Source organism: Pseudorasbora parva, chromosome 20 (assembly GCF_024679245.1).
Source record: "Pseudorasbora parva isolate DD20220531a chromosome 20, ASM2467924v1, whole genome shotgun sequence".
Taxonomy (NCBI): Eukaryota; Metazoa; Chordata; class Actinopteri; order Cypriniformes; family Gobionidae; genus Pseudorasbora; species Pseudorasbora parva.
The window spans coordinates 35141945-35155575 of NC_090191.1; the positions used below are offsets into that span (position 1 = coordinate 35141945).

General features: G+C 39.9%; 1 protein-coding gene across 2 annotated transcripts in view; it reads right to left on the reverse strand.

Annotated features, from left to right (window-relative positions):
• flncb (filamin C, gamma b (actin binding protein 280)) overlaps positions 1-13631 on the reverse strand; it is a 67420-nt gene that overhangs the window by 8202 nt on the left and 45587 nt on the right. The window contains exons 12-35 of one of the 2 annotated variants that reach the window (XM_067428726.1): positions 13250-13443; positions 13043-13156; positions 12816-12959; positions 12412-12535; positions 12148-12308; positions 11975-12065; positions 11710-11879; positions 11478-11595; positions 11122-11384; positions 9339-9936; positions 9085-9258; positions 8401-8563; positions 7539-7699; positions 7253-7420; positions 6256-6379; positions 5927-6083; positions 4471-4660; positions 4261-4284; positions 3843-4090; positions 2488-2580; positions 2036-2135; positions 1367-1507; positions 1115-1243; positions 848-1021 (exon numbers count right to left, since the gene is read on the reverse strand). In XM_067428726.1, coding sequence (XP_067284827.1) covers positions 848-1021; positions 1115-1243; positions 1367-1507; positions 2036-2135; positions 2488-2580; positions 3843-4090; positions 4261-4284; positions 4471-4660; positions 5927-6083; positions 6256-6379; positions 7253-7420; positions 7539-7699; positions 8401-8563; positions 9085-9258; positions 9339-9936; positions 11122-11384; positions 11478-11595; positions 11710-11879; positions 11975-12065; positions 12148-12308; positions 12412-12535; positions 12816-12959; positions 13043-13156; positions 13250-13443 — 4023 coding nt within the window. The remainder of the gene's footprint in view (positions 1-847; positions 1022-1114; positions 1244-1366; positions 1508-2035; positions 2136-2487; positions 2581-3842; positions 4091-4260; positions 4285-4470; positions 4661-5926; positions 6084-6255; positions 6380-7252; positions 7421-7538; positions 7700-8400; positions 8564-9084; positions 9259-9338; positions 9937-11121; positions 11385-11477; positions 11596-11709; positions 11880-11974; positions 12066-12147; positions 12309-12411; positions 12536-12815; positions 12960-13042; positions 13157-13249; positions 13444-13631) is intronic. The other variant, XM_067428727.1, reaches the window with a different exon arrangement.

A 13631-nucleotide genomic window follows, 5' to 3' on the forward strand; every position in this document is an offset into this window, starting at 1 on the left:
TGTGTGTGTGTGTGTCTGTGTGTGTATAGACACACATCTGTGTGTAGATGTGGTTAAAAACATATATTTTATAATATGTGTTTTTTTCATTTTATACATATGTATAAAATGAAAAAAACACATATTATAAAAAATATATGCAAATATTATAAAAAAGCATCAGTAAAGACATTGCTGCAAAAAAATTGTATGTACTCCTACTCATAAACTTGAATTTCTATTCATCAGAGAATCAAAGTTAACACAAAAATATTAAAATGAGAAATGTTTAAATATTAAACATTCCAACCTTGCCATCACATTAATAAATTACATTTTAAAATCTATTAAAATGCAAAACAGTTAATTTATAATTGAAAAATATTTCACAGTATTAATGTTTTTACTGTATTTTGGATCAAATAAATGCAGCCTTGGTGCATTAGTTAAGTCATAAGAGACTTAATTTGTAAAAAAAATCTTACAGACCCCACATTTTAAATGTAAATATTGTTTATTTATTTATTATAACTAGCAAATATGATCCAGTTATTAAAATAAGCATTTATTGTGCGGGTGCAACCCCATTTCCATTGCAGAGAAATTGTGTGAGGGGCAAAGTGAGACTGAGACTGAAGGAAGGGGGAAACAGCTGCTTCCTGTTTCTAAAAACTGCCTACTACTTTTAGAAGCACTTTACAGATGTGGTTAAATTCTCCAGGTGTGAAGGCATGCGCACACACATAAATACACACGGCAGCTAATTTGGTGATTCACAGACATTATGGAGAGACATAACTTTGCCCTCTCTAGCTCATCCTCTCTCTCTCTCACTCATACCCATATTTGGGCACACACAAACCCCAACCTGTGATCTTGGCTGTAAAGGGGCTTCCAGCAATGTGCTTGTCATCAAACTTGACGATTATGTTGTAGTCTCCTGGGGCCGTTGGCAGGTAGGACACAGTGCATGTGCCATCTTTATTATCCTTACAGCTGATCTCTGCCTTAGAGGGTCCCTCCACTGCCAAAGACAGACCTCCTGAGAGGAGATGAGGGAGCACTGTTTATTGTCAGAAGTCTGGCAATGTGAGAATAAAACATGCGAGACAGCCAGGCTTGGTTTGTGTATCACCTTCTCCAGCGTCCTTAGTGACGATTGTGAAGGTGGCAGATTTATTGACCATGCCGTGACTCAGACCAGGGCCGTATGCATTCACATGTCCACTGTTAATGGCATCTACATAGAACTGCAGTGGACTTCCTGTAAGGAAGACAGTAAAAAAGTGTCTCTTCATGTTTCCAAATGATCAATACAAACATTATTTATTATAACGTAATTATTCAATTTTCAGTTTTTAAAGCAAATATCTGATTGTTTTGTTACCTGGTATGTGATTCCCGTCATATTTGATGTCCATCTCATGCAGGCCCTTCTCGGTGGGGGCGTATTTGACTGTCACCGTCCCGTCCTTGTTATCAGTGATGTTGGGGCGGGCAGTCTTACCAGAAGGCATTCGGACCTCACCTGGAAAAAGACCAAATGCTATCTTTTCAAATACAGTGTTGGCTCATGTGAAATTGCTCATGCTTAACTGTAATGAATGTGCACATTCTTCAAATCCTACACTTACTTTATTAAAAAATAAAACTCTACTTGCAGTTGTAGACAATTTAATATGAATTAAATAAAAGGCTTTCTTAACACACTTAAGTACACTTTGTAATAATGTCAAATTAAATGTTTTACTTTAAAGCACACTTTTAATCATTACGTTTTAATAATGTTTTGGCATTCTTTTGAAAAATCATGCAATAACTTGTCCGAAAACATTACATTCAGTTCGCACTTAAGTACATGCTTTTATTTCTGTAATAAAAAATGTTTTAAAACAGCATGCCAAATTGTACTTCATTTTCACAAGAGGGTGGTTGCCAGGGGGTTGCTTACTGGCCCAGGCCAAAGGAGGTTTGTCACCTCTAATGATTATCTACTTGTTTATTAATAAGTTATTACTCAATTATTATTATTTTATAAATGAATAAGAGTTAATACCTGTAATCTCCCCCTTTTGCACAGTAAATGGAATGACAAGATTGAACGGGCGGAGCATTGGCTCCATGGCATCCACTGCGGTGACTGGTTCCTCCGTGGCCTAGAAGAGAAAGAGATTTTAGCATCACCGCACTGCTAACTAAGGACAGTGAACAGAAAGTGCATGCAAAGGGTTAATGCCGAAGGTGGTTGAGCTGCAATAGATGAAATACATTTGAAAAAGCAGCAGCTACAAAGCCAAATAAGTGCAAAACACCGTCTGCAAAGGGAGATCAACAACCGATTCATTAACTCTACCAATGCATGATCAGCCTACTCGCTGTTTTAATAACTTGTTAAAAAGATGCCAGCAGCAAAGCTCATGGGAAATTAAGCAAAGATGGGTGAAATGATAAAGGCTGAGGAGCAGAAAGCATTTAGGATGTTATCTGATGACTACGGGTGGTGTGTACCCAGTGAGGGGTGTAGCCCTTGTAGGGGGCGTAGGGCTGCTGTAACTGCAGTTTATCACACGGTTCCTCAATTATAGGGATGGTATCAGATGCCTGGAGAAGGAGGTGGTCACATGTTTAGGGTTTCACACAACACACATTTGCATGCAGCTAATTCAATTCGACCAAATAAACTGGAATTGAATTGCTAAGTTAAATTCATTCTCAATGAATGAAGTACAATAAAAGTTTCTGTTGGGGAGAATGATTACTTTGTAAAAACACACCATGCACTGTAGCCATATTTTGGAATTGTTTAGGTAAGGGGTCAGTAATGTTTTGTTTTGTTTTCTGAAAGAAATTAAGATTTTTTTTACACATCAAATTGATCAAATGTGACAGTGAAGACATTTATATTGTTGCAAAAGATTCAAATAAATTCTGTACTTAAAGGGTTAGTTCACCCAAAAATGAAATTGATGTCATTAATGACTCACACCCGTAAGGCCTCCGTTCATCTTCGGAACAGTTTAAGATATTTTATATTTAGTCCGAGAGCTTTTCTGTTCCTCCAATGAAATAGTGTGCACACTATACTGTCCAGAATGTCCAGAAAGACAATAAAAACATCATAAAGGTAGTCCATATGTGACATCAGTTGGTTAATAAGAATCTAATGAAGCATCGAAAATACATTTTGGTCCCAAAATAACAAAAATTTGGCTGACTTTATTCACCATTGTCTTCTCTTCCATTCTTGTTTTCAATCCGTGTTCGTGACTGCTCAGTGACTCTGCTGACGTGTTATCTGGTACGCGCAAGCTTCGTTTATAGCCTGAGGAGACTGTGCAGTTGCGAACGCAGATTGACAACAAACCCGGAAGAGAAGACAATGCTGAAAAAAGTCGTAGTTTTTGTTATTTTTGGACCAAAATGTATTTTTGATGCTTCAAGAGATTCTAATGAACCAACTGATGTCACATATGGACTACTTTGATGATGTTTTTTTATTATCTCTTTGGACATGGACAGTATAGTGTGCATACACTTTCACTTATGAACCAGAAAAGCTCTCGTACTAAATATAAAATATCTTAAACTGTGTTCTGAAGATGAACGGACGTCTTACGGGTGTGGAACAACATTAGGGTGAGTCATTAATGACATCAATTTCATTTTTGGGTGAACTAACCCTTTAAAAGCTCTCTGTTCATCGCAGAATCATGATCAAATGCATCCTATCATAATAATAACCTAAAAGGTTTAACATTACAAAATTCTTACCAACCCCAAACTTTTGAATGGTATTGTACATACTGTACACGAACATATACAAAATATCCATAATTTCAATACATATTACAGAAGGTTCTCACCACCACATGGAAGGGACTGTTGGGAATGTGTTCTCCTCCAAAGCGAATGGTGATGACGTATTTCCCAGGTTCTGGAGCAGTATAATAGATATCAAATGTTCCATCCGCATTCTCCACCACATCCACGTCTAGCTCTGCTCCATCTGGAGTTGACACTTTGCAGGTGACCTTCCCCTTCCCAGCAGCCTTTGCATCCACAGTGATAACGGTCTCCTCGCCAATTTGAATGGTGGGTCCGAGCCCTGAGCCTGACCATAGCACACCCACAAAACAATTACAATAAAGATTACGACAACAATTTCTACATCAAGAGGCACATTTAAATGGGGCCACTTTTTTGCCATTCATCTCAATGAAAGAGAGTGGCCTAAACTGAACCCACATAAAAGGCTGGCAAATGTCACAAAAGGAAACTCACCCAGTCCGTGTCCCCCAATTGACACTACAGATAAACAAAAAGATTTGTTAGAATTCAAGATCATTAAGGTGTGCATAAGATGCTCGGTTTTAAAAATAAAAGTGCTGAGATTGCATTTTTATAAAGCAATAAACCACAAGACACTAATAAAAGCTGTAATGAACAGCAAAATATCACTATAGAAGGCCACAGTAGGCATCTGTAACTGACCTGTCACGTGGCATTTGCTGGCATCTCCACTGGGCAGCGCATGGATGCGGTAAGGGGAATATGGAATCTCGTCCCCGCCATATTTGATTGTAATAGTGTAGCGCCCTGTCATATCTGGGACGTAGGATACGGTGTACGTTCCATCTCTGTTATCCCGAATATTGGCTTTCTTTGGCTTTCCTTCTGGGTCCTACAAAACGAATGAGTTGTTAAAGTGTGTCCATGCAAATGAGTGTAGGCTCTTCATATAAAAATCATATTTCCTATTTGAATACCATTTTTTTTGGCCAATATATGAATATATATATAGCCAATATTCAACAAGACAATATTACTCATACATATTACATATCAAGCATCTCTAACTGTTAGTCATGTAGTGAAAAACCACATGTAGGGTTTAGCCTAAATCTAATGACAGGTCAGTCCACAGTGACCACTAGAGGGCGACATTAAGGGTCCCCTTGACAGGCACACAATGATCAAGTATGGCTGCCTGGGAGAAAGGTTCACTCTCGCATCCAAAAACGCCATTTTTGAGCAAGATGAAAATGTTTTTGGACGCATTTGCTCCTGTGCAGTTTGGAAACACCATTTTGGTTCAAGTGAAGTTTTCTCCCTTCCTTTTTAGCATGGAAAGTAGTATGATTATAAAAAACAAGGATTATCCTCACAAAATGACAATTCCCAAGTTACTGCTGTCTTATAATTGTCATTGAATGTGATATCCATGAACCAGGAGGACACAAAAAGAAACATGGAGATTAGATAGATAGATAGATAGATAGATAGATAGATAGATAGATAGATAGATAGATAGATAGATAGATAGATAGATAGATAGATAGATAGATAGATAGATAGATAGATAGATAGATAGATAGATAGATAGATAGATAGATAGATAGATAGATAGATAGATAGATAGATAGATAGATAGATAGATAGATAGATAGATTCACATTTGTTCACATTATTAAGGAACAAATATGGAACAAGGAACTAGGGAATAACTAAGGAAAAACTAGGTAACATTTGAAAAAGCAGCCAAAGGAGCAGGGGAACTGGGGTAGGGGGTACAGTAGCAAGGGAACAGGCCATGGGCTCTTAGGGGCCCAAGGCTGATGGGAGAGACGCCAGACACAGTGAGTTATAACAACAAGAGGAGGCTGAAAGGCCGCCTTACACATCCTTTCCTAAGAATATGGAATGGGATGGTGCCCTTTACAATGTGGTTCTCCCACACCCTCCTACCCCAGTCCTCCACATACACAGAGGCCTCTCGCCTGCACCCATCCGGACCCTACAGCGACAGCAGGGAAGGGGTCAGAGGTCAGGGCAGAGGAAAGCGGAGGGGAGGACATTGGCTGTTAAAGCACATGTGATCATCAAGGGAAACCTGTATTAAAACAAGTCAAAAAAGAGGCCTGAGTGAATGCGTGAATGAGTCACTCACCAGTATCTGTACAGTGAGAAGACCCTCCCCTGCGTCGCGGGCATCAATGGTGAACTCCACCGGCAGGCTGGCTGGCACTCCGGAAGCGTTTAGGCCTGGACCGCTAGCACGGACCTTACTGGCATCATGTGCAGGCAACACCTTGATCTTAAATGGACTGGAAAGGAGGGAAATAGAGGAACAGACATATGTAATGATCACATACTTCCTATATTTGGAAGTTCTCTTCTAATTTCTAAAGCAGCACTTAAGATTTTGGTCATACCCTACACAGTCTACTCTTGTCATTAATATTAAGACTTTATTAATATTTTAAGCAGCCTGTTCACCTGCGTGGCACTTCTTGGTCTGCATACTTGACACACACAGTGTAAGGTCCATCTTTAGAAGGAGTGTAGATCACCGTGTGGGTGCCATCCCCGTTGTCTGTGATATTCACCGGCTCTGTCATACCTTGAATAATAACACAGTTGATCTATATCTGCATGCCTGTCATCTAGTCCAGATAACTGTGAAACATGTTTGATGAATGTGTCCTTTATGGTGTTTGTGCCTTTTTACAAAGTCATTTATAATTTAAATATTAATTGCATTTTCAATATAGACTACCGCTCACAAGTGTGAGGTCTTGAGATTTTTACCTCAAAAATACAGTAAAAACAGTAATATTGTGACATATAATTACAATTTATAAGAACTGTTTTCTATTTTATAATTTATATTTATTCCAAAACTGAATTATTAGCATCATTAATCCAGTCTTCAGTGTCACATAATCCTTCAGAAATCATTCTAATATGCTGATTTGCTGCTTAAGACACATTTTTATTATCGATGTTGAAAACTGTTGTGCTGCTTAATAGAAAATTATAAATAGTTAACAAAAACTACACATTATAAATGTTTTACTCTCATTTCTGATCAATTTAATGCATCCTTGCTGAATAAAAGTATTACTGAAACTTTTAAATGGTCATGTACAATACTAAACATTTCCTGAATGTAATACATTCTCCACATTGATAAAAGCTATTTATAAAATTCAAACTCTTGACATTTAACAGTTCAATAACAAGTCAATTGCCACCATAGTTATATTAAAAAAGTTAAAATTGATAGAATGCTTTGAAAATGGCAACAGATGAAATGCTGAAAGGAGAACTTGCTTCTAAGTATGAATATCTATATAAACAACTTCCTCAGACTAGCTAAGCTCATACATGTCAGTAATTCTAGTAATTAAATTTCGAAAAACTAAAATGAAGGACACATATACTTCAAGGACCTTGTCCAAACAATGTGTGTGTTTTTCCAGTCTGTTTTCACCTGTAGGTCCGTACAGCAGCACCTCCAGGGGGGCGAGTCCAGCCTTGCTGCAGTCCACGGTGAAGGTTTGAGGGACGTGGGCTCTTACTCCACTGCCCAGACCAGGACCAGAACACTTCACCTTACTGGGGTCCACCAGCTCCCTCACTGGCACCCTGAACGGGCTACCTAAACATCCACAGAAATGATACAGTTACAGTTTTTCTTCAATCATCTCTGACTGCTGAAATTCAATGTCAATGTGCAAACCATGAAATGAATTAGACAGAAGGAAATGACATCATACCTGGGATAGGCAGGCCCCCGAAAGTGATGTTGACATCATATTCTCCAGGAGTGAAAGGAATATACTCCACACTACAGCTGCCATCTTTGTTATCTTTACAGGACATCTTAGCTTCTGATGGACCCTCGATGGCCAAACCAAGACCACCAGTGCCAGCACCCCTGAAAGAGGGGAAAATACAGACTATTCAAGATTTTGTCACAGCAAAACTATTCATATAGTGCATGGTTCCTCAAAGCCAGTCCTGAAGGGGCACTGCCCTGCAGACTTTAGTTCCAACCCTAATAGTATTCAGAGTTACTAGAAAATTGCAGGTAAGTGAGTTCAATCATGATTTGAGCTAACTCTGCCGGACAGTGGCCCTCCAGGACTGGATTTAAGCAACCCTGACATAGTGTATTCTGCTTAATTTCCTATAATTAAAATTATATATAGATTATAGGTTTTAGAAGGTATTTCAGCAGTCACATTAAAATTGCGAGGGCAAAAAAGGGTTACTTGTCTATTGTCATTAGCGTAGCGATGTATGAAGCACAATTTACACAGAAGACACTTTATAATCAAACAAATGTATATTGGTCAGTGTGGCATGGTAAATTTTCATGACCAACTTGAAATCTGTATGTGGAACTTTTTCTTCCTCACACAAAACTTCACTTTGTGCAGTTTCCTACTGATATTACTGCCAAGGAGTATATGTGACCGCACCTTAGGGTAAAGAAACTATTTGACATGCACAATTTAGTAGTAAAAAATGAAATGTAAAACCTTTTTGGATTTCAAACTGACTTGTTTTTTTCCAAATTAGCCCTTCCCGTGTACATGTTCATGTTCAACAGCAGGTGTTTGTAGAAATATGTACCTGGTCTCCACAGTGAAGCGGTTGGGTTTGTTGACCAGACCCTCTTCCAGACCGGGACCGTAGGCACGCACACGGCTGGGATCACAACCTTCGGTCACCACCACCCTAAATGGGCTCTTGGGGACAGGTACTTCATCATATAGCACCTCTATAATATGCACACCTGTACAAACACAAAAAAGGACAGCACTCTTTCATCTTTAAATATGAAGCTGAAAAGTACTTTCTCCTCTAAAGGTCTTGCAAGCCCTTGTTGCACATTATCCTAAGAACTGCTGCCTTTGACCAAAAAAAGAGACTATGTGTGGCCATATAGAGAGAGAATGTGTTTATTTCTCTCAATCAATAGTTGTGATGGAATATTATCAAGGTATCATGGGGAAAAAGACATCAGCAGGCTCTGCTCCAAACACAATGAACAATGAATGAATTTCCATCTTACAACATTGACCTCCACACAGAACAATCAATACAGCAGCCGTGCTCAGAATAGCAGACAGCTCTGTGTGTGTGTGAATGTGTCCCATGATTCTCAGGGAAGAAAGAAATGCCAACAAAGCCTGTTAAATGAATGAAGACTGGTGCAGACACTTATAACTCAGAATTTAATTTTACTTTAATTTTTAATTTTAATTATCAGGCTTCATAAAATGATTTTTTTTCCCCATCTACAGGATATCTTACCATCCTCATATGCGGTATACTCTACTCGGTAAGTGCCATCTGCTTTGTCAGTGATGTACGCATCAGTGCTGGCACCTGATGGGTTAACAATACGAACTTTGATGTGGTTTCCACCAATCTTGTTGTGAACCCGAGTGTCAACAACAAAGTGTGTAGTGACCTCTCGGAGTACCCCTGTGAAAAAATAGCAGAATTTGCTGAGCACCGTGGTAACTACACATTCAAACAAGTATAATTTTAGATGCCCTCCTTACCTCTGGGCTCCACTCCTGGACCATAGACCTTGATTCCACTGGTATCAAGAGCAGGATCCACTTGCACCCTTGCAGGGAACTTAGGCACTGCATGTCCTCCGTATTTAATTGTGATGGTGTACATCCCGTGGAAAGGAGGGATGTAGGTGATAGAATATGTTCCGTCACTGTTATTCTGGACATGAACCTCTGCCTGCGCTCCTGAATCTGAAATAATCTCAATGGTCAACTCCGCCTCCCCAGCTTTCGAGCAGTCCACAGTGAACGACGCTGCTTCATTGACTTTTCCTCTTTCCAACCCTGGCCCACTAGCTGTAACCTTGCTGGGGTCGAAGACAGACTGCACCATGGCTTTGAAGGGGGAACCAGGGATGTGAGCATCAGCAAACAGGATGTTGATGGAATATTCTCCAGGCTCAGTGGGAAGATATGACACAGAGCAAGATCCATCTCCATTGTCCTGGCACTCAATCTTTGCTTCACACGGGCCCTCCACCGTCAGGCCGAGACCTCCTGTACCTGCGCCTTTGGTGTCGATGGCAAATGGAGCGGGCTTACCCACAATTCCACCTTTCAGTCCAGGGCCATAGGCTCGCACCTTAAAGTGAAAATAACGCAAAACTGTTGGCACTACCGTTGGCAAAACAGAATTCTTAGAAACGTTTAAACACATTTAGGAAATAAAGTAATTCACCTGAAACTTAACCAGAAAACATAATATTTTAATATAAATAAATTATACATGTGGTAAGCAGAATAATAGATCCAGGAACTTTGGAATTTGAAAAAATGAATAAGGTGTAATGGCCACTCCGGGTGTGCATCAAACTTTCAATAATTCAACGATGCAACGTGCTTTAGCAGTACTAGAGGACAGTCCAACATTTTTCAAAGTCAAGAGGCTTTCCTCATTTATATCCATTTATGGTCAGAGATCTGTATCTCTTTTGGTAATATACAGATAACTATCTAATGATCCTCAGTGCAACCTCGGCCCAGTGACAGAATGGAGCAGCTATTCCACATGTGAATGAAGTACCTTGTTTGGCACACTACACTTAAGTTCACCTTTCCCTGACAGATTAATAAACACCAACCGTCCTCTAATAATTTTCAACGATGGCTAAATTGCCTTCTGTGTTTGTTTTAGGCTTCAGTGACATAACTGATATACAAACTGGAGCATCTGGCTCATGAAAAAGGAAAATGCTCACTGGAACAATCCAGCACTGTAGAGAACTGGCATTCATACAAACAAAGAATACATTTAAAAAATAAAATGCAATTCAGCTGGTTTACTTTGGAACTAACATTGCTGGAATAAACCTCAACAAACAGGACATTTCCTTGCACAGAGGATCAAGACATATTTAAGATTGATATACTAGTTTAGATTGATCATTCTGACTCTGGTAAGTGGCTCATAAACTCTCTGAAGGTCTTTCTGACTTGTAAGGTAAGGGTTGCGTTGTACAGTCCAGCTTCTCTGGTAACTCTTAAAATATGTCCCATGTTCTTCATCATGTGCCATTTTATCATCTCAGACAGCCCTTAGTATGTTTTTAGCCTTTAACTTGAGAAAGAATCCTTGTGGGAATTGAAATGTCAACGCACAATGAACGCATCTCCATCAACAGAACACATACACAAAAATACTGATGAGATCATTTAGATAACACATATTTTCTAATCAAAAGGATTTGCAGTCTTCATAAAAAAGTATAGTCCAGTAGGACGGTGACGTATAAAAAAAAAATCACTGTGTTCTATTTGTGACTCCTACCTTTGAGGGATCTGGAGGCATCACCCCCTCCACTGTGAAAGGACTTCCCGGCACAGGGTTTCCATCATAGCTGATGTCCACTTTATAGGGCCCCTCTTCTGGCGGAATGTACTTAACTGTGTGCACCTCATTGGATGCTCCAGATTCCACCTTGCATGGGATTGGCCGGCGAGAGGGTGAGGTAATCTTGACGTCCACCTTTCCTTGACCTCCTGCGCCACGTGTATTAATGGTAAACTCCTCATCTTTCCCTACATCCACTTCTAAACACATAGGCACAAAGATGTGTAAAATATGTTCAATCAACATCGCTATTATCTCATTCCACACATAAATAGCCTGAAGATTTGACTTGCTGTGGTTAAGTCCTTGAACTTTGACCTTGCTGAGATCCAAAGGAGGAGCAACACTGATGGTAAACGGGCTTTTGGGGATGGGGTCACCACCATGGCACACAGATATGCTCATGTTACCCTGGATCACACACAAAAAAAAGATTGAGCAAGATGCAATTTATAATACCAAATAGGATATGACCTCTTGGTGTCCATTTATATGAAACGTAAACCACTGTTGGGAGTCTCTCACCTGCTGTAATGCAGTGTAGCGCACAGTGAAAGAATAGTCGTGGTTATCTATGATCTCAAAGTCACTGACGGCTTCTCCTTTCCCCGCTGCGGTGAAGAGAACCTCAGGTGTGGCCTTACCTGCTCCTTTAGTATAGATCGTGAAGTGGGTCGGCTTGCCCACTTCCACACCTGTGATATAGTCATGCAGAACATGCAGATGATAGGCTATTTTTACCTACTATTTTTTCATTTAATTGATTTCAGTCACTGACAATGAAACTGACCTGTCTTGTTGAGCCCAGGACCCTCTGCTTTCACCTTATTAGCATCATGGGATGGATCGACTTTTATACGGAAGGGGCTGATGGGAATTTCCTATTCATTTGTATGAATTCATTAATTAATTTAGAACTCAAATAATAAACAAAATAATTTCATAATTTTGACATCAACTGACCTGATCCGCAAAAAGCACCATGATGGTGTAGCGTCCGGCTCCAGGGGGTGTATACTTTACTGTGAATGTGTCATTGTCATTTTTAATTATGTCAAAATCAATATCTGCTTCGGCAGGTCCCACCACACCAGGAGCGCACTTAATACCAATGCTTACATCTCCTAAGGAGTCAGAACAGATAAAAAAAATAGGGAAGGAAATAAGATCAATTTCCAAATTTCAAATATGAGTTTAAATAACGTTAGCAATCATGTTTGCTCGGACCTTGTCCGGCCTCACTGCAGTCCACAGTAAAGTATGTGGGTTCGTTGGCCTTCAAGCCAGTTTTCTCCACTCCTGGTCCATGAACTTTCACATTCTCTGGGTGACTGCCTTCTCCAATGGTCACCTGAGAAATGCAGAAAGATCCATATATATATATTTCCATGTTGCAAAATTAGGAACTGAAAGCTGGTTCTAGTAAAGCAACGATCCAAAATGGAACCTATGATCTAACATGGCCGTGTAAAGGGAAAGTGTGAAATCTAACACTGGAAAAATGTGGTCATGAACTTTCATTGAAAGGCTGAGCTTGTTGTAGATCCAATTCATGGACGTTCTTGACAAAAACAGAAACATAAAAATGTCATAATTTGGCTGAAATCTGCCTGTTGACTGTGAGATCTCACCCTGAACGGACTGTTGGGAACATTGACCTCTCCCCAGGTGATGATGATAGTGTGTTTGATTGGCTTGGTAGGTATGTAGACGCAGAAATATGTGCTGTCACCGTTATCTGTGATCTGGATATTGATGGGGAAGCCTTCTGAGTCCTTGAATTAAAAAGAGGACAAACACATATTTTTGTACCAGTGTAGTGAGGCATGAAGCATCTGGGACTTGTATGAAAATGTACCTGAGCGTAAATCTGTAGATGTCCTCTTCCAGCTTCACTGGCGTCAATTGTAAACTCAGCAGGTTTGTTTACGATGCACCCAGTTGGCTCCAGCCCGGGGCCGTAACACTTAAGCTGCATAAAAATATGAGTTATTAGAGGTACCGCTGTCATTTATTATTCCCAACAAATTTTCAATCATTATTGTCAAACTGTCACAGGGCAGACCTTCTCAGGAAAGATGTCATTGGCTGCAGGGAGGATGTGAGCCATAAAGGGACTGTCTTTGATATCTTCATCATCACAGATGACATGGACCGCATAGTCACCTGGCTCGGTGGGCCAGTACAAAACGTCACAAGATCCATCACCCTTGTCATCACACTCTATTTTAGCCTGTGAGGGCCCTTCGATGGAGAAACCTGTTCATGGAAGTGAGTTTTTGACTATTAACCAGGCATCTCACCAGATCATAAACCAGTGGTTCTCAACTCTGGCCCTCACGGTCCACTTTCCTGCAATGTATAGTTCCAAACTTTATCATACTCACCTGCCTGTAATGTTCTAGTAATCCTGAATACCTTGATTAGGCTGTTCAAGTCTTTTTGAT